This window comes from Cynoglossus semilaevis, chromosome 20 (genome assembly GCF_000523025.1).
Source record: "Cynoglossus semilaevis isolate Cse_v1.0 chromosome 20, Cse_v1.0, whole genome shotgun sequence".
NCBI classification, from domain to species: domain Eukaryota; kingdom Metazoa; phylum Chordata; class Actinopteri; order Pleuronectiformes; family Cynoglossidae; genus Cynoglossus; species Cynoglossus semilaevis.
Genome location: NC_024326.1, coordinates 6,713,592 through 6,734,345, shown reverse-complemented (window position 1 = coordinate 6,734,345; position 20,754 = coordinate 6,713,592). Strand labels below are relative to the sequence as shown.

General features: G+C 38.8%; 1 protein-coding gene across 4 annotated transcripts in view; it reads left to right on the top strand.

Moving 5' to 3' along the window:
- The window catches only part of sntg1 (syntrophin, gamma 1), a 90,428-nt gene extending 74,054 nt beyond the window's left edge, over positions 1 to 16,374 (top strand). For all 4 annotated transcript variants that reach the window (XM_025052613.1, XM_025052614.1, XM_017042283.2 and 1 more), the window contains 10 exons: positions 4 to 86; positions 529 to 659; positions 1,190 to 1,319; positions 5,971 to 6,009; positions 9,584 to 9,700; positions 12,063 to 12,134; positions 12,354 to 12,506; positions 12,591 to 12,683; positions 15,769 to 15,879; positions 15,982 to 16,374. In XM_025052613.1, the coding sequence (XP_024908381.1) occupies positions 4 to 86; positions 529 to 659; positions 1,190 to 1,319; positions 5,971 to 6,009; positions 9,584 to 9,700; positions 12,063 to 12,134; positions 12,354 to 12,506; positions 12,591 to 12,683; positions 15,769 to 15,879; positions 15,982 to 16,164 (1,112 nt within the window). In that variant the 3' untranslated portion in view covers positions 16,165 to 16,374. The remainder of the gene's footprint in view (positions 1 to 3; positions 87 to 528; positions 660 to 1,189; positions 1,320 to 5,970; positions 6,010 to 9,583; positions 9,701 to 12,062; positions 12,135 to 12,353; positions 12,507 to 12,590; positions 12,684 to 15,768; positions 15,880 to 15,981) is intronic.
- The last annotated feature ends 4,380 nt before the right edge of the window (positions 16,375 to 20,754 follow it).

Genomic DNA, 20,754 nt, shown 5'->3' with positions numbered 1-20,754 from the left:
CAGGCATTCCAAGCGACCAGAGTAGTGGGACGTCCTCTCCTCTGTGTGACAGTGGCCTGCACCTGAACTACCATCCCAACAACACGGTACTTTATTTCCATTACTCCGACTTGTGACTGACAGATCCTGTCACCGTCACTTTGTAAGCACACAACCACGCAGCAGCAGCAGCAGCCGGCAGCGGCCTCTCCACCCAGGGTGGCGGCAGCGGCATCATCCAGAGTAGCAGCAGCAGCAGCAGCAGCATCAGCATCTTTCCTGTCAGAAACTTGTTTCCATGCAACTGTCACTGCTGGCTGTTATCTAGGATGCTCTATCTTTATCTTTTGAGAAGGGCAAATCCGCTTTCCTCTGCACTTTGGGCTCGGCCTGCCTGGTGTGTACCTGCAGCAGTGGCAGTGGCAGTTGCAGCAGCAGTGGCAGCAGCAGTGGCAGTGCTCAGGCTCCTCCATGTTGTCAAGTGTTTGAAATATGCTGGGTGTGAAGCGACAGGCTTTTTTTTCTAACTCAGATTTTTTGCTCTAACAGGACACGTTGTCCTGTTCGTCCTGGCCGACATCCCCTGGGCTTCGCTGGGAAAAGAGATGGGTGGACCTGCGCCTTATTCCCCTGCTCCACTCACGCCTGTCACAGTACATGCCGGGATCTGATGTTTGCAGGTAAACTGTGGGAGATCCATCTTTGCAGGTTCAGTGGGATCTGTTCTGGCTGAGCTCAGCTGGTGCATGTCCAAGCAGAGAGCTTCGTCATCGGTTGATGGCTCCATTTCAAACTGAGAACAAATTATGATCCTCTGTGTTTATGTCTCGTCAAAGCACTCATAATGAACTGCACACGGAACAATCCGGCTACAAACGTTGCATCCATTCAATCCGTGCGTCTGCTTTACTGCAGGATATTATAGTGGACACTTGAAGTAATAAACCAACTGCCAATAAATAGATTTTCATTTAACTGCAGTATAGATGATTATGTGGCCTAACTCTTAATGAAGCCCGCTGCTGCTCCACACTCTCTGTGTGACATCAGAAGGCTGACCTTATTAACACAGGAGTGTTTGATCTGATTATCAGATTATTATCACAAACCCACCAATATCTATATATATATATATATATATATATATATATATATATATATATATATATATATATATATATATATATTGTCATTTCCTCCTTTTGTCCAGGAAAAGTGCTTTCCAGGTAATTGCAGTCGACGGCGTGTGCAGTGGAGTTATACAGTTTTCCACAGCGGAGGACTGTTTGGACTGGCTTCAGGCGATTGTGAGCAACATTTCCAGTCTCACCAAGCACAATGTGAGTCAAATTAATTTGTGATGCTTGTAAGGTCCTGCAGTTACCCATGTAGGCCGATAAAGTATTGAGTGAGGTGTCAGTGGAACAAGTTTCCAATTTATGAATCATCTAACAGTTCCTTTGTGAGCGTCATGGCAGGAAGTACCTTTGCACAGCGAGCCAAGTAAACACTTTTTAAGAACCTCTACAAATTTAAGGAGGTGTAACAACAGGGTACAAATGCTCTGTGCTGAATTTAACATTTCTCCCTCTGGCTAAATCTCCACACTGGTATTATTTTTAAGTTGTCACGGTATATTATGTATTAAACTCACAGGCGGCAGCAATACACAACAGAAGAGGAAAAAAAAAACACAATATCTTTGTGCAAACATTTTTTTCCCAGCCAGGTCGAGTGCTGGCTGATACAAAATCAGTCAAAAAAAAAAAAAAAACGTACTCAGGATATTGTAACTTTTTTATGTTAAAACATTCATTTTCAGAAAGAATATATTCAGTCTGCACATGAACCCACTGCAGACTGTGGTGGGCACAAACACTGGATTGTAATAATCCTTTAGTGACGTGACTCTGAGTAATGGTTGTGGTGCATTATGGTCTGTAGGGAATAATGGAGTCCAGGATAATTGAATGAAGTGAGGGCTATACTAAACATACAGTCAGTATGTACATACTGATAGAAGTAGTAGCCACAGCTGATGGTATATGTCTCTCTTGTTTTATGAATGACCGTTGTATCAAAGAGTAGATGCAGTTTCTAATGCTGATGTGTTAAATAGATGTCGTATTTTTCCCTCCTACGTTACTGTTAAGTACCGCGTCAACACCTAAACACGTTCTCCTGCTCGTTATATGATCTCAGTAAAAGGAACACAAGGAGAAAAATGAATAGAGTCTGATAGAGGAGCTGCTTTAGTCCTCGCCAAAAGAGGGAACAGGGAACTCTTTCTGTACTTCCTGCCAGCTTTCAACTCTCTGAGGAAAAGGTAGCAAGAACACATAGTGTATAAACACTCAGCCAGATGGTCCATAGAGTGGTTTATTAATCCTAACCTGAAAAAAAAGCACCTGAAGCTCCGACTCTACCGTGCAGGGCCGAGGAGTCTTAGTTCCAAGAACCACTTGTGAAGATCTGAATCATTCTCGTCTGTGATTCCACACTGTTACCTCGGCCGAAATGTTCTGATCGGAGGATTTTACGTTGGATGATAACAACAAGATTGGAGGCTTTTATTTTATTGAGTCTGTCTGGAAGATAATCTTGCAATTTGTTGCGACACAAAAGTCACCTTTATAAAACCTTCAGTCGATTTAGACAAGAACATTCTGCAGGACGATTACAGAGTTTTCTTTAGAGTTTTCAGAAAAAGTGAGCCGGTTGAAAATGTATTATTATTATTAGTAGTATTAGAGTTATTTTAATTATTGATCATGTTTTTTATTATTATTCTATTATTAGGTATTGTTAAAGGGACGCTGACCTTGAAGGTTGTAATCTTAAGGCCTTTTGATGTCTGTAGTTCCAGTCTGCTGTGGGTGAAATCATTTTTTAGTGATTTGATTAAACAAGCTTAACATATATATATTTATATATATATATATATGTAGTTGTAAGATGTCATTCATTAAATTGAATGAGTGAATGACTGCTTTTCTCACAATAAACCTCAAAGTGGCCTGATGAAACGAAAAGTCCAAGAGTAAAAAAAAAAAAAAAACACAAAGAAGTCTTCTTTGTCTACTTTGACAACCACGTAAAAGTTTTTGTCAAACAAAGGAAAATTATTAAATTTTCAGGTTACCGTTTTTGTTCTGACTTAAATATCCTGCCAGTCGTCAATTTTTTTTTTGGATGAATACAGAAGAAATGTTCTGTTTATACAAAAAGAAGTCTTGCAATTTTGTTTGGATTCATTATAACTAAAGTGCATGAATCTGTTGTTGCATCTGCGATTCACTGCTGCTCCAGTGACTGCTGTTCTCGGAAGAATGAAGTGATTGATTTGATTGATTGTGTTGCAGATGAGTCAGAGTCCCAGAATGGCCTGAAAAAAAACAAAACAAAACAAAACAGAAGGAGCTCAGGAAAACAACAATAAAAATGTATTATTATATGTGACATTTTTGAGGCATAGAGTTTTAATAAATAGATTCATTAAAAATAAGAAAATTGCCTCAACAAATAAATAACGTTTTACTAATAGGATGGTAAAGCTGCAGTAAAAAAAAAAGAATTGCATTTCTAAAGAGAGAGCAGTCAAGGAGGGAAACGTTCAACAGCTCATTCAATAATTACAGAATTATTATTAGTGCAACTTAATTAATTAACAACACACAAGTCTTGCTGCACAGCAGAAGGTAAAATACTCCCAGATACAGTATTTTGCTGCCCACCTGGTACCACTGCCCTTGATGTGACGTTTTGAAGCTGTTTTCATTTGCTTTAAATTGACACTCAAAAGATATTCAGTTGGAAATTAGGGTTAACTGGTGGTTAATTTAACCGTGAGGTGTGAATCCAAGTGTGAAAGTAAGTGTGAACGGGTGTCTCTGTTACGCATCTGTGACCGTGTCTGTTATGGGCCAGTGCCTTGTCCTCACATCACCCTGCCTTTAACCTGATCCCAGCTGGGACTGGCTCCAACTCCCCCTGCTACCCTTAATAGAATGAAGTGGAAGATGAATGAATGTTGCTTGATTCATCATAAAGGAAAAACCCTCAGTTATCTAAGGTGGAAATAATGGAGGCAGAAAGCTAAGCTGAGCTTTTAGAACTCCACAAACACAGACAAAGATCCGTGGATGTTCAGCTCCGGTAACTCGGGTGGACACCCCGACTTTCATGGAACTACTCATGAGTTTGTTTAGCGGTGCATTTAAAGGCGTCATTGAAAGCAAGATGGGAACATTATGAAGGGAAGTGTTGCTTCATTGGCTCTAACAGCTCCCACTTGTCAGCGACACAGCAGAGCGGCCCATACAGGAGCTGAATGCTGCCTTTGGCCTTCTTCTAGTGTGACTCAGAATCCATTCAATCCAAGTATGCTTAAGGTTGACTCACACCTATGACTCATTAGTTTTATTAATGCTCCATGTGTCGGCTTACGTGACTCTGTGCCTCGGGCTGGAGCACAAGTGTTAAAGCAGCAGCTTCGTTTCCAGTTTCCAGCCTTTTCCAATAAAGCTCAGTCCGAACCGTTTCTGCTCAGACACAAATTCAATTACGTGGCGACTTTTCAAGACTGTTCTTTAGCAACATTTAACACTTCTCTCCCTCACTCTCAGTGAGCTTTGGTGTGTGATCACTGCTCATCTTAAGCCGTAGTGACTACCAGTGCTACACGTTGTTTAAATGGTGTTACGTGGGCCCAACAGCGGACATGGAGCGCAACTGTGGAAATTCATTGGACTTCAAGATTTATTTAAATTGTTTGAGTATATACTGTATCAAAAATCAGGAAAGACAACAAAAGTATATATAATGTAAATGTTTTTCTTTTATTCTGCTGATTGAAAATATTGTGAGTTTTTTTGTGTAATTTCGTTTTTGCTACACTAAGAGCGTAGAACAGAAATGTTACTTTTTTAATAAATATTATAATAAATATTTATTAAAAATCCAAAATCTAGGAATGCAAAAAACTGAAAAAAAAAAAGATCAGATTTGCAAAAGGCAAACAATGCAGGTTATCAAAACGCAAGGGGCGCAAGTGAAGACAAGACAGACATAGGAACAGGCTAATTTTTAGGAAGGCTGGAAGTGATAAAGAGAATGTTTAATAAAAGATATCGATGCGTGTGAATTAAATTTACAACATCTCTAAGCTGTAGACCGGGTTGATCCAGGGCCTCTTAGTTTATTCACATGTATTTTTAGAGAGGGGGCAGAAATATGTGTTTTGTTTTATTACCTGAAGAGCTGAACCCCAGCCATTCTTTATTTATGTCACAGCGGCAGTAAGCTGTGGCTGGTCACTACAACTCAGAGCTGAACCTGAACAAACCCGGTGTCACCGCGCCTGTATTTCTAAATTCAGCTCATATGTCTGCCGTTATCGGCCCGCTTCTCCTCGACGCCTCCTGCAGCTCAAAAACAAAAACCTGTTTTCTGTTTCTCTCCCTACAAACTTCAGTAACTTTTCACAACAAGCAGCACAGATTCGGTTTTTACCTCCATATAAGATTCAGGCTCAGACCTGGACTGTTTCATTTGGTTTTCAGCTCCTGTAAGAGAAAGTTGTATTAATAGTTGTGAGTGATACCTGCGATCTGAGCATAATGCTTTAATTTAAAGCCTGACTGCTCTCTGGGTACTTCTTCCTGCCTTTATTACCACACTGAATAGATTCCTCTAATGGATTATTTTAAGAAGGACCTAAGGTCCTAGTAGTAATTATTGTATCTGTCCCATTTTGTCATTTGCATGCATTGTCATTTTTCTTTCTTTTTTTTTTATTCCAGCAGCGTGGTTAACATGTTAGTGCAAAAGCAGTGAGTCATACTTCAATTCTTCCTACACCATTCGCTACACCGCTTGCTCGTCTCAGCAGGGTCCTCAAAGTACTTTTATTTCAAACAGTGATCGGTGCCTGTTCTCCTCTGCTGTGTTTTTAATGACTTAATGACTGAATTTTCTTTTAACTTAAAACAGGTGAAGAAGATTAACAGGAATTTCCCAGTCAACCAGCAGGTAAGATGGTATTTATTTATTTATCTTGCTGCAGGCGCGTTTACAAAGTCTGAATAAAATCCTAGCGAATGAAACGGCACCGTTGCAGCACCAGGAGAGTTTTTGCATCATTAAAGCCTATGTGGTGAGAGATCTGATCAGAAAATGACTTAAGTGCTCTCCTCTCTGTGGTGTGTCTGAGTTAACACACAGAGCATGGTCTCACCACTGGAACTCCCTTTTATCCACTTCCACGCTACTTTTTCTTTTTTTTTTTTTTTGCTCCAGCAATACAAAAATATCTGACTTTTCCACAGACAATTTATGTGAGTAATTAAACGGCAGGAGATGCGACAGCCTGCCCCCAATCTTTCACTGACTCATTTTGCAAATCCATCAAATAGCTCAAAACACAAATTCAACCTCACAATTTTCCCCTAACTTTATGGAGACACGATGGTTGGTAAACTCTTAAGGGTCTTAAATCACGTTTCAGAAAGTAACGTTAGCAGCAGTTATGGCTCTCAGCTTTATCTCCTTGATATATCTTCACCATGCCTGACAGAGAGAGGGATGTAAAAATACACACATGCCCTCAAACCTATACTCGCACACTGCTATCTAACATTTTTAAAGCTTTTATTAAGAGTTGTCAGCAACTTTACACGGGCCATGTGGTGAAAGAGTAGTTATTGCACTTGCCTTAAAGCAAGAGGGTCACCAGTTCAAATCCTAAAGGTAGCTATGGTAACAGGTCCACAGTCCAAAAACATGCAGGATTAGGTTTCAATCTAAATTATCCCCTGGTGTGAATGGAGCGCTGTCCATGATGTAGCCCACCCACACCAATTACTGCTGGGATTGGTTCCAGCCTCCCGTGACTGTGTAACCAATTAAGAACAAAAAAAAACGACTCACTCTTTGTTCATTTCCCTTTAACATCACACATCCTCACAGTGTCTTTGTTGGTGATTTTGAATCACACGAATGATTTAATTTTGCAACACTGTGTTTCTTTACACTTCAGTTTTTCAATTCATAATCAAAACCAATGTGATGTCAACAGAGTGAATGGAAATTTAAAATAAGGCTTCATGCGGTGGTGGCCTTTGTGTAACCTGATTATTTGGCAATTTTTTTATTTTATTTTTTTGGTTAAGACTTTGACACTACTTCCTTTTTGTCATTTGCATGGCAGCTGAGGCTGTCGCATTAAGGATTCACAGCTTCCACGTGCAGCGAGTTTAAAAGTTTTTCACTCGAGCAGCTCTGCCGTCTCTAGTCGAGTACAAATTTATCAGCTCCCCTGAGAGATATGTTCTCTCCCCAGTGCTTTTATACAGAGCAGAGAATTTTTAACAAAGCATTTCTGCACAATCTTGTTTTTTTTAAATGTCCTATTTATTCAGCTCTGGTAGGACCAATGATTACATAGAGATGCTTGAAACTGTAAAAATAAGTGAATTATATTTTGGCATAGTGACTTCATTTAAGACTTAAGGCTCTGAGCCTAAATTAAATATCCCCAAAATTGGAAATCCCTTAAAATGTTTTCTTTTTTAATTTGCATTAAAATTTGGTTAAAAACTGTATAAATTCATAACCATAATTGAAAAAGGTCCGGAAATGCCTAACTATACTAGACTTGACTGCAGAAAAAATTTAATAAATGAAAAATCCCCAAATGCCTTCAAACGATGGTGTGATATAAAAACTGACCAGAAGAAATGACCAGAAAAATCTTACTGTACCATGACTTGCAATAAATAAAAAAAAATCCCCATTATGCTCTAAAATGAGCATGCGGCAGTGTACTATGTTTAAAAACAAAAATCAAAGTATCGTAAATTAAAATGTCAAAAATGTATTTGAAAATGCTTAATAAACTTTGACTTATGCAAAAAAAAAGCAAGCTGTGTTGTGAAAAGGATAAAAATGCCTTAAAAAGTTAAGAAACTTAGTAGGATAAATGACGCATGAGTTCAAAAAGACTGAGATGCTAACAGAAACAGAGAAGATTCTCTATGAATGATGACGTCCAGTCATAAAGAGAGGTCAAGGCTGTAGCTCCGAGAAAAACGAAAAAAAAAAACAACTCTTCTTTTTCTCGCTTCTGCTGAAAAATCACATCTGAGCCACACTGACGTTTGCTAGAACAACTCTAAAAAGTCGGTACATACTGTACTGGCGGCTTGACCTTTGGTCAAATGAAACAAAAGTATAACTTTTGAGAAGGAGGGACATTGAACCCAAAAAACGTCTTCAGGGGGAAGCTGCTGTCCAGACAGAAATGAAAAAAAAAAACAATAAAGGAAGATTATGTGAAAATTTAAAAGAGAGCCTCAGGCAGTCAACAGCAAACCTGGGTCTTGATCATTGTCATGTCAACGTCCGACAGTAATAACCTGAGGCGTACGTTAAAGTGTTAGTGAGTGTGAGTGTTACTGCACCGCGGCCGGACTCAACTGAGTTTTGAGATTCACCAAAGTTGAATGGATCCTAAAGCTTTATCAACTATCTGTTTTGTTCAAACAGACTGCACATCTGATCGTTACATCCAGAGGGAGCTACTGGGCTCCCAAACGTGTCAATAAACCAGTAAAGCAAGGCATCTCTAAATTAGTTGCGAGGATTATCAGATGTCATCAGAGTTTCTAATTTTCTGCCATTTTTTTAATCTTTTCTCCATCCTCTCTCCTTACTTTCCCCTCAGCTCCATTTGTCTGCATATCTTGTCGGGCCACCAAGCCAGAAACTCCGCCCAACCCGTGTTAGTCTGGATTAATCGGTTACGTAAAATGGAATAAATTAGATTGAAATTCTAATCACTTGGCAGCCCTACTGTCAGCACTTGTGTGTGTAAAATTGTTTGTTAACAGCAGTTTGACACATTAAAATTGTTAATTCCTCACTTCAGAGGGGGGGTTTTAATTGAGAGTTTTTTTGACATCTGTGTTTTGCTGCCTGAGGCTAGTGTTTTCAGCGGCTGTCATTTTTATTACAGTAAGATGCATGGTTGTGAGGTGTGGGGTGCGTTTGTTTCTTTCATATTTGTATTCCTTTGACAGTTCATTTACTGTTGATTATTCACGAGTTCTCACTGGTGTCTGTCAAGTACACACGGTAGTACTTTAAAAACAATCATATCATTTATTTTTTTATCTTTAAGAATGGACCTAAATATTGCTCTGCCTCTGCATAAGGGTTTGTTTGAAGTTCGAAGACCATTGACAAAAAAAATCTAAATTTCTGAAAATAATCTATTTCCACCCTATGAACCTTTCAAGGCAAAACACTTCTTCAACTTGTTATTCCATCAGAGAATTCCTTCTTTGTAGAATTGTGAAACCTATTTTGCATCGTCTAAGAACTTAAAACACATTCCTTTCAAATGTTCTTTCAGATCTGGGGGGAAAAAAACTCTCGTTGAGTTTAGTTAAAAATATATATTTGTTCTGAACTGGAAATTGTTCTGGTGAAATAAAACTCAACACAGCTCAAAGCATGAGATGTGATGACTCTGGTTGATGATTTTGGTTAATAAATCATAACCTTTTTTTTTACACTACTTATCATTTTTCCGTGTTCTGAACAGATTGTCTACATGGGCTGGGCTGACGAGAAGGAGCAGGACTCCCTCCACGACCAGATGTACTCACCAAAGTTCCTCGCTTTGAGGGGTTCCTCATTGTTCAAGTTCTCCGCCCCTCCGGTAAGTTCTACATCTTCATTTAGCTGCGGCCGCTGCCATGTTCCTGAGACCTTTCAAAGCGTCAGTGTTTGAATTTATGAACGCAGCCTTGGGAGGAGATTCTTCACTCTGTGTTTGTGTATTGTTGAGGCAGAAACAGTTTTCCTGGTGGAATATGAAGGAAGCTGCTCACTCATAATCATTCGTGCTCCATTGATCCTGCCGTTGATTGATGATGATCATTAAATGTGTTTACATTCTGCCAGCAGCTTAAGTGATTATGACAAGAGACATAAGCTGTCGATGGTAGTGGATGGAAAGAGATTGATAGAGAACAGGATTTGCCTGCTCATCCTGAATGTGCTGATATGAATTGAATATGTTAATGTGAGGGGACGGGGGAAATATGAGTTTGATGTGGAGACGCTGAGAGCAGCGTATTTATTATAGGAGACGACTCCACTTTATTTTAATATATCTAATCAAAACAATGTCACGCCTGTGGACAAAGAGCAAGAAATTGGTCTTGGTGTGTAATAACACATGGATGAGAGCGCAATATCTCCAATGCTGACTTTAGAAAGAAGGAGACCTGGAGGAGAAACACAGGGTTTGACAGGTACTCCCTTACTTAAATACTTGCTAAAAATAATATTATTAGCAAGTATTCATTTTTACCTCAAATTCAGACTTCAGGTTGTATAAAGAATGTGGCCAAACTCTAATTTAAACTTAATTCATTGATGGACCAGTAAGTCTTGTCTGACCCACATTTGGTGCCTTTCAGTAAAGTAGAGCTGTAACAAGTACTACTACTCTTCTTCTTTTCAGAGCCCCACTGGCTGAACTGCTCAGCACAGCTAGAGATCCTGTCTTTCCTTTTTTTTTTTCTCTTTTTAGAATCTTTGGATTATGCTGGTCACAACCACTGGGCTGTGGCACGCCAAAATTCAATTTCACCTAATTGGTCCGAAACTATTATTGCAAATTTTCTTTGTTTGTCAATGCATAGTGACAGACAGCACAATTAAATACTCCTCCACCAGATGGCAGCAGATGAGTACAAAAACTAAAAAAGAGCTGTTGAATAAGATCTTTGTTTCTTCAATTCCTGCAAGTACATCAGTGTTGCCTTCAACTAAACAGGCAGACATTGCACACTCAGTAAATTGTGAGTACATTTGAACTAAAATATTATGTTGTATTAGTGCCATGGCTCAAAAGAAGGTTGGGAAATTCTGCCTTAGAAGACCTGTATGTCTTTTCTTTATAGTTCGTAGGCCGTGTAATCAATATAACTATATGGGTGGCTATCCGCTAAAGTAGTTATTAACCAAAAAGTTCTGGTAAAAATGCTGCACTTACAGCTTTTTACCCAGCTAATGGATGTTTGCCTCAGGTAAAGTGTAAAATTAAAAATGTGTCCTAATTATCTTACCTACAGTAAATTCAAAACTCCCTCCTGGTATATATAATTGGCAACATATAGCCACATTTAGATTTTTTAAAAATTAAAATAAAATTTTGACCACAAATATTTTAATGTTTTTGGGTCAGCACGTGTTCTGTCTCCATAAAATACATTTAGATATAATTAAAGTTATAAATAATTATTAGATGTCCCAGGCTTCACCTCGGGCTGCACACTCTCTTTTTATTTTTAACAAACAAACATGATCACGATTATCTTTTAATCTTAGAAGTACAGGGGCAAAAACTGAGCTGTAAAATATCTTGGCCAAAACCTTTTACATATTCATGAAGGTTAGAGTGGGGGGGGGGGGGGGTGTTATATTTAGCTGCATATTTTATGCTGTCCATATTAAATTACACTTCTGTGTTTTAAGGCTCAGGTGACTCTCAGCTATTCATGTCTTTGAAAAATATTTAGCAGCATCATGTAATTAGGGTCTGAGGACGCAATAATCTGCTGCAGGCTCTGCAAAAAACAAATTGATCAAACAGCAGGCGAATTTTAGCGTGTGCTACAAAACTACAATACAAATGTGTAAGTTTTTAATTTTTTTTACCCAGTTTCTTCCGACATATACACAATTTTGTGTATAACTAAATATAAATACTGCAGTTTGATACTACTATATATCAAATATATATAGTAAATATATCATCAATCAACAGCATCATCACAGGACAACAGCCAATAGCTACAACTAAAGCTGTGGACAACTGATGAGCGAGTTGCCGGTACTTTAACCTCTCGACTCCATCACTCTAAAAGACAAGGGTGTAGTACCAGAAACACGGGCGCTCAGCAAACAGTCAACTGTATATTTACTCCGACAGATCCACAAACACTGTTTCAAAGGGCAGCTGCTGCTGATGTGCTCCAAAACAAATGTCGTTGCATGTGTGATATTTTCAGGTGACGACGTGGGACTGGACCAGAGCGGAGAAGAGCTTTACAGTGTATGAGATTATGTGCAAGATTTTGAAGGTAAACCATCTGTTGTTCTTTCTAAATGTTAGAAGAGAGTCTAAAACAAGAATATAAGTTTGTTCTGCAGGTAATAACTTTATCAAAGAAAGGCAGGTTTTACAGCGCTGTAATATTTGTTCTCTGCCTTGTCTGCGCCTAAAATAAACCTGGATTAAGATTCTACTTTTAGATCAGTGTGTCCTATGGCGTCTGATCTTTCCGACTTTCCGATCTCAGGACAATGACCTTCTGGACAAGAGGAAGCACTGCTTCAGCGTCCAGACGGAGACAGGGGAGGACATGTTCTTCAGTGTGGAGCTGGAATGTGAGCTGCTGATCTGGGAAAAAGCCTTTCAGATGGCCACCTTCCTGGAGGTGGAGAGAATCCAGGTCGGCATTATGAATGTCAAACAATGCGCAAGGATTCGATTGAAAATGCTCATGTGTGACGTTGTTGCTTTTTTTTAATTGCAGAGTAAAACATATGCCTGCATCATGGACAGCCACCTCATGGGTCTGACCATCGACTTCAGTATGGGCTTCGTGTGCTTTGATGCAGCCTCAAAGGTGAGTGAGCTGCAGCCTGCCTGTCTTACTTGGTTTGGAGCAGTGACTTCCTAGTGTTGGTAGGTAACAGTGCACATAATTACTGTGTCCGTTCTGCCAAAAACAGGGAACAGCACAAGAACCGAGAGAGAAATGGATGATTTCAGTGGAATCGAATGAAGCTCACATAAACAAACACACACACACATCATACCTGTGCATTTTTATGGTATAAGCACATATACAGTATTTTTGCTCCTCAGCTCAGAGTTAATATTGGCCTTTCTCCACACAACAGGGCAAAGCACTTCAAAACTGCACATAAACCTTGTCACCCTTTTGGGTCTGCAGCTTATCTGCCTATCCTGCTGCAGTCTTGGACTAAAATACGAGCCAAGCTTATTGTCTCCGTTAAAGGCTATGAAAAAAAAAATTCAAACAACTATTTCCATTATTGCCATTTCAGGAAGTGGAAATCTTAAAAAGTGCAGCACATGCTAGAAATAGCGGCGTATCTGTTGCAAAATATCTTCATCGGCAAATGGTGTATGATTAAGAGGGAGCAGCTGGTGACACCATTTTTATATATCCCATAGGCTACACCATCCCATTTAGACTGAACTGGGACACCACTATTGTGTGGTTGAGTGGGGCACACAAGCGTTACCATATTGCTGTGTAAGATTTTGGCACTATTTTCTGCAGAGTGAAGCACCAAAGTCCCCCCACCCCCCCATCTCCAAAGACAGTAAAAACATGCAATGCATATATAAACGGCCGCAGCTGAGATGACTCCATAATTAAAAGCTGTCATTGACAAATCTGAACCACTTACTTTTAATGGAACACGGCATAAGTACAACATGTTGAGCTGTAATCTGCTGGCTCAGGATCAGGTAACATGCCTCACAGCTAGAGTTTTTTTGTACAAAACCTGTGGAAAACTCTTTGAAAAATCAATCTTAATTTGAACCGTTGTCAAAGTGGAAAACAAAGCCAGCATATTAAAAGCAAGTCCACGATGCTCAGTAGCACATGAAGGCATAGAGGAGAACAATATCTAGCTGCAGGTGAGTGCATGTTCAGCAATAAACTCCACAGCTCTAAAATATCTGGATTAGATTAAATAGGAACTTTAATAATCCCTCAGGGAAGTTTCTTCAGGGAATTTCAGCTGCAGCAGCTCCGTGATAGAATCAGACCACGGATCACAAACAATGAGGGTGATGATGTGGGGGGGATATCAAATACACACAAAATCACTTTTGGCTGATAAATCACATTTGGTCAGATGACCTTCTTGATGCAACTCTACCTGTTTGTCTAAGTTTCCATGAAGGACAACAGGAACAAGGAGGACAAACTGCTTGTGCAGTTGGCTTGTGCAACATTGCAGTTTTGCATTGACTCTGTGTGCAGTGTGGCTGTGAAATGAATGAAGACGTTATCTTGATGCTTTCCTCACAAAATGTTGTAGTGGTAGGAAAAGAAAGTTGTAGGATTATGATAATACTAATCTTCTTTTTACATGTGTGATGCTGATGTAATAGAAAGTAAAGCATCACTTCATTTGTGAATCCAATGCTGAAGTATAACTTCACAAGATTCTCCATCCTCCGTGGTGGTAACAACTTGATACTTTAGTCTTGTAATTTTAGAAATGAAACTTTGTCCGCAATGTATTCCTAATACTCTTTCGTAGATTTAAATGTTAAAAAAAAAGATTGATTCAGAAATTAAAATATCTATGGATGTCAAATAATAAAAGTAGCAGTAGTGGTACGTACAAGTACTTCCTAAATCGTCAGTGCTTCACTTTCCACAATCCACAGCTTGTCGTTGACTGCTGTCGTCTTTTCTTATATATGGTTCATGGCTCAACAAAGTGTACTTTGCCTGCAGCACACTAAAGAGGACAGCATATGAAAGTGGTCAGTGTTGCCTGACCAACATTTTATCCAACATGATTTTGAAGACAGGGTGAAAATGGACTAATATGTCTAGTCATGACTAGGAGAAGCAAAAACATTAAGTAATAAAAGTGTTTTTATTGTACGATCTGTACATCTGTGCAATTTTTTTTATTATTTTTTTTTTTTACCGTGTGTCGACAAACAAATTTATGTAGTCTCTGAAAAATGATGATTGTTTTTATACCACGTGAGTGTCAGAACGGGAAGAGTTCCATCCTTCACATCACAAAGTAACTGAGAGAAAAAATATATAAACGTGAGAAAGCTAGACAGAAAACATAAAGATAAATGCAGAATCTGGAAGCTGAAGCCTGAAATAAAAAAAGGACCATAAAAGAGGTCTGGCTATTATGTCTTACGAGGAAAGATTTTGCTGCAGTGGAACATAAACACAGCAGTGTAAATGTTGTGAGCAGATCAAGATGGAAAGAATAAAAATGAGGAACATTTTATCACTATTTTTGTGTCTCAAAAAAACCAAGACACAGAAATACAGTTAGCAGATCTTTGATTTAAGTATTATGTGCCACACTATATCTGATATTGATATTGTATTTGCAGTAGCAGCTTTAATCAGATGAGTGCACCAGATGTCAAGTAGTAAGTAAGAAGTAATAAACAAATGACTGGAATGTCCATCTTAGGCCAAATCAGCTAAAATATAAAAAAAATAGTGGAGATAAAGACATTACTTTGCATCAGAGTACTGTGACTTACATACACATTTTTAATATATAACTGTATATACAGGGCTGTCAACATTAACCCACAGTTTGCACTTAATTTAATTGGAATACAATTTTAAGTGGATATTTTTTAACATGGTAGTGACTAAAATTCACCAACTCAGTTAGGCCTACTTTACAGTTATACTTTTGAGACATTTGCATATTTCAATTGTCCATTTAAAAATAATTATATCATTTGGATGAAAAAACATTTTGAAGCACATATATCTATCTGCTGTTATTTGATCAATTATGTTAAATTGTGATTAATTATAATCATGATATGTCATAACTATTCTATGTGTGTATGTACCAAAATATACCTATATATATAATGAGAAGCCATATTTTTCTCTCAATCTCTGTAACAAATTTGCCCTAATCGCTGTAACCCCTGACCTCCAGGCCGTGCTGTGGAGATACAAGTTCTCTCAACTCAAAGGATCATCAGATGACGGAAAAAGCAAGATCAAGTTTTTATTCCAAAATCAAGACTCCAAGTCCATCGAAGCAAAGGTACCACACACACAAAAACTCCAAATGACAAAAAGTAAATAATAATTTAAAAAAAGTTTTAATAATGTTTTAATATTGGTTTTTCATCACTTTTTCCCCAAGGAGCTGGAGTTCTCCAACCTCTTTGCCGTGCTTCACTGTATCCACGCCTTTTTCGCTGCCAAGGTTGCTTGTCTGGACCCGATGTTTGTAGAGAATCAAGGCTCCACAGCTAACACCGGGATTCCTTCACTGTCCAGTATTTCGTGTCACTCACAGACATCCAAACTCAAATACACCACCTGACAGGCACTGACTTCTGACTGCTCAGGAAAAAGGCACTGAACTAAACCATGCTTCAAACACATGGGCTGCAGACATGGGAAAAAAAACTGAGATTGTCACACTGACACACTCATTGTCTTTGAAAAATCAAACATCGGGGAAGAAAAGAATGTAGACTTAAACCCAATCGTCTATTTTGGATACATTCACAGAAAAACTACGTGGGGATTTCAGCAANTATATATATTTCAAATATCATCCAATCATACATAATACTACATTATACTGAGAGTGGATATAAAAGTCTACACATCTGTGCTAAAGTACTATTATGTAAAATAATAGGATAAATAAATGTTTTTTAAGTATTACTTTTAAATTGAGTATAAGCTGAAGTAACGTGGTCGCATGAGTAAACACACACTCTCCACCTGGTTCTTTGGTCAAAAACATCTTTTTAGTTACACACACAGTGTCTCCTGGGCTGAGACCTCTTCAGGTCACAGCAGAGACTTTGAATTTCTTCTAAACAAAAAAGGTCTGTTCCATCAAAGAAATTTAATTGAGCACATTATTTCCCAAGTTTGGGTGCATTTTGGCTGTTTGGATGACCTGCTTTCTATTGCTACATCTGGGGCCAAAAAGTGACATTTAAAGTTTATTCTTATTCCCTCTCCTCTGAATAAACCCCTGTTCCAGCTGCAGGTCCTGTAAGCCAGCAGTCTTCATGGTAGGTGTGAAGGTGTTTTGATGATTTGCACATCTGCTTTTGCTGCGTATTATTTTTAGACTTAAGGACACAAGATAACTTCTTGCACATAAAGAATATGTAAAAACTGAAACTATACATGTCCTTACCTGCTTTTGAGAAAATTTATATCAATTTTTGCAAACGTACACCAGCCATAGATGATGTTAAATCTAAATCCATTCTCTTCTTGTTGCCTCCTTGAACAGCAGCTTATTCTTGTCTTTTCACAAATTTAGAGCAATCCTTCAGGTGTTGTTTATAATTACAAAAGACATGATTTGTACAATTTGAAACATACAAATGTACCTACAACAGCCTCACTACATTGGGGTGTTTTCAGTGTCAGATGTTTTAAAATTATATTTTAATATGAGGTTTAAAATTTCAGACCAAAATTTCAGTTTTATTTATTATTCACCTTCTCAAATATTTTTTCTTGTTTTATAAGTGAGACTCAAGTATTACACGTCACATTGAAGTAGTCCTGTAGGACTCATTGTTTTACGTCCTACAAATCTGGCATTTTAGACTTTTATATCCACTGTTTATATGATAAGATAAGCTGATTTTTGACCTTTGACCCCACATGCAGCCACTTTTCATTACATTACAACTGTGCATTCGGCAGACTCTTCTTCAAAGCCCACCACGATTCAATGGAAATTGTTCCGATTGGATGACTGGCACAGAAAAAAAAAATCTATTAGCATTCAACATCACGTTCAGGCCAGAGACTGTTGGATCAGGAGCTGGTGGTGACCTAAGGTTCAGGAGTTTGAGACCCCTGGTTTAATACAGAATGGTTTGATGGCATTATCATAATAGAAGATGGTTTTAATTCTCCATTTGTCTGATTTGAATAAAACTACTTGTTTCCCCCTGTGTCCATGATCTAGGCTCCACCTAATCACAGAATAGACTGAATAAAGGCTTTTTTTAATTTGAGCCAGGATCTGACAAAACACATTGCATAATGTGTTTTGGGCATTTTTTTTATCTTTAGAAGAGATTGATTGTGTAAATAAACGCTCGCATTGAAGTTCACACGAGGAATAAATGTTACATTATGGTGAGCAATTTATTCATTTTATGTGCAGAAGAGATGAGTAGTTAAAGCAGAGCATTATTACTCAATTTAGACAGATGAAATCAGCAAGGCGGTATTTTTGAAATAACTTTTTTGACTTGTAGATACAATACTGGGGGTCGATAAGAAATGCTGATAGGTAGAGATTGTATTGGTTAATGTTGGCTCTTTGAAGTGTTTCTGTAAGTGCAGCAGAGTCACAGCTGTCACAGTCAGCATGAGATCAGTCACGCGTGTAAACACGGTAGGCAGCGAAGGTAAGTAAACCCTGGAGTCTGGAGGGTCGCTAATTAAATAGGGTCAATAATGAGCGTGCTTCTTTCAAGGCTGGTTGAGCTCTCTGTGTGCGTGTTTTGCGGGAGTGTGTGCAAGAGTGTGAAGGCAAGGAACAGTGGTGAGGTCTATGCAAAGAAAGTACATTGATGCTTCTGTGCTTTAAAATGAACTTGGTCGCATTTACCCGTAAAAAGCAGGAAGTAGATTGAGGATTGTTTTTTTTTTTTTTTGTTGTTTTTTTTTGGCAGATGTTTTATTAACAAATATGCTGACGAATAAATGAATAATAAATGAGGCCTTTTATAACACGATGCCATTGTGGTGTTTGTTTGTTGATCTTTGTTTGTTTTTCCACAGTTATGAGAAATAAAATAGATAGAGTGGAGTAAAAATGAAATTATTATTTAATGTTTGTTTTGGAATCCAAGACGTGGACTGATGATGTTGAAATGACTGAGTGCCATGTGTTGTCTCTAAACGCTCTTTGACTCTGGATCACATCAAGACTTTTAAAACCGAGAGACCGGTGAACTCTCCACGCCGCCATTTCTCCAATCATGGATCACGTGAAGATGAATTTGTCACCGTGCAATGTGTATCCTAGTAGATCAAGAGTGACCTGGAACCTTGCAATTGTGTCTGTGTTGTAGGTGGTTATGGCAGGAGGCGATGGAAGTGACCACAGCTTCCACCAAGTTTGAGGCCAGGTGAGTTGAAGTGGTGTTTCCAGAGTATTATTGTGTGGTTGAATAAAGCATCCAGTGACTGTTGTCCTTATCTAAACAAAAAAAAGAGATGAAGAAAATGTAGGTGGTCTTTATTACATTGCGGTGTTAGCATTAGCACTGAAGAAGCCACGACTGTGTTACAAACAAAGGCCATTATGTAGTTTATTAAAATAAACAAAAAAAAAAACAAAACTTAAAACAATTTTTAGCCTTACCTTTACTTATAGATAAAGTCCATGGGTGTAGCCCTCGGTTTTCCCTCACCTTTGCATTGTGGACGCTAATGTTTAGTCTCCGTTGCTCATCCAATGCCAAATTGATCCTTAAATTTCCACGAGTTAGTTCAGACGTTATCACCTGATCAGAATAAAAGGCAAGGAAAGCAGTAAATGTGGTTTCTTGCAGGACAGCCACACAGCCAGTGTTTTCATTTGTACCACTCCAATTGAAAAGATCAACTCTTCTGCCCCGTAGTTTGGAGCAAACCTTTTGGCTCCGGCGTTGGTCGTCCATTACTTATTACCTTCTGTTTGGACTGGATGTCCAGTTTTGAGAAATGTCCACAGTGAGTCGGATCAGGCAGAGCTTAGAAACGCTGTTCTGGACCTACTGGCTTCTGTCAGTTCACATACGACCCCTCTCCACTCCAGCCCTCAGTCGCGTCTGTATATTTGTCCAGACACGCAGGTGACACAGCAGGTGCTCAAACTCCAGGAATGCTTTAAAGAGTAATTCCGCAGAGAATGAAACGTGTGGCTGTTTGGTTCAGGGTAGAGTGACAGACTGATGGCAGGATTTGAAGCAACACTCACAGCACCCCCAGACAACATTGAGTTTTTATTATTATTATTAATTACATTATTATTAGATTATGCATCACATTTATATTCACATTAACATACATAATATGTGATTAATCATCTAGATAATATTGTTCCGCAAGATTCCCGGAAGGTGGAGCATGTGGTTGCTGAGCTCAGTGGTAGAGACACAGTCTTGGAAACCTGTGATTGTATGCATCACACTTATATTTACATTAACCTAAGCAACCTAAAAGATAAAGCTATTAGTTCTCACCTAATTATTAGGTGAGAAGGTAGGGGCTGTGAGGGAGGAGGGAGGAGATTATGCATCACATTTATATTTACATTAACATACATATGTAATTAATAATCTAGATAATATTGTAGATAAGTTAAGCATTAAAATAGATAATGTAACTAATGATGTATGTAAAAAAATTGTTTTGTTTATTTTTATTTTATTTTTTATTTTTATTTGTTTTTCCCATGGCACATTTCCCTGGTCTTTCCTTTCTCCCCCCCTGTCCCACCTGTGTCCACATGGGGGCTAGGACCCTGGCACACATTCGTCACTTTTTCCGGGGATTTCCGCTCTTTTCTGCCTCCGCATCGTCCATGTGTGTCCACTGTGGGGCTAGGACCCTGGCACACATTCGTCACTTTTTCCGGGGATTTCCGCTCTTTTCTGCCTCCGCATCGTCCATTTGTGTCCACTGTGAGGCTAGGACCCTGGCACACATTTCTCGCATTTTCCGGGGGCATTTCCGGTCAGTTAAGGCAGGTGAGACTTATGCTCTCCAGATTAGACGGGTGGTGAACCCACAACTTCAGGTTCTCCAGTCCGTGTCACTGTCATTGAGCTAAGCGACGCCATGCTGCACTGCCCTCGGAGACTTGTAGTTGTCATGAAAACGGGCAGTGCTCGAGCGTTTACCGCTACTCTCCCCAACTTTCATGTCAAATACA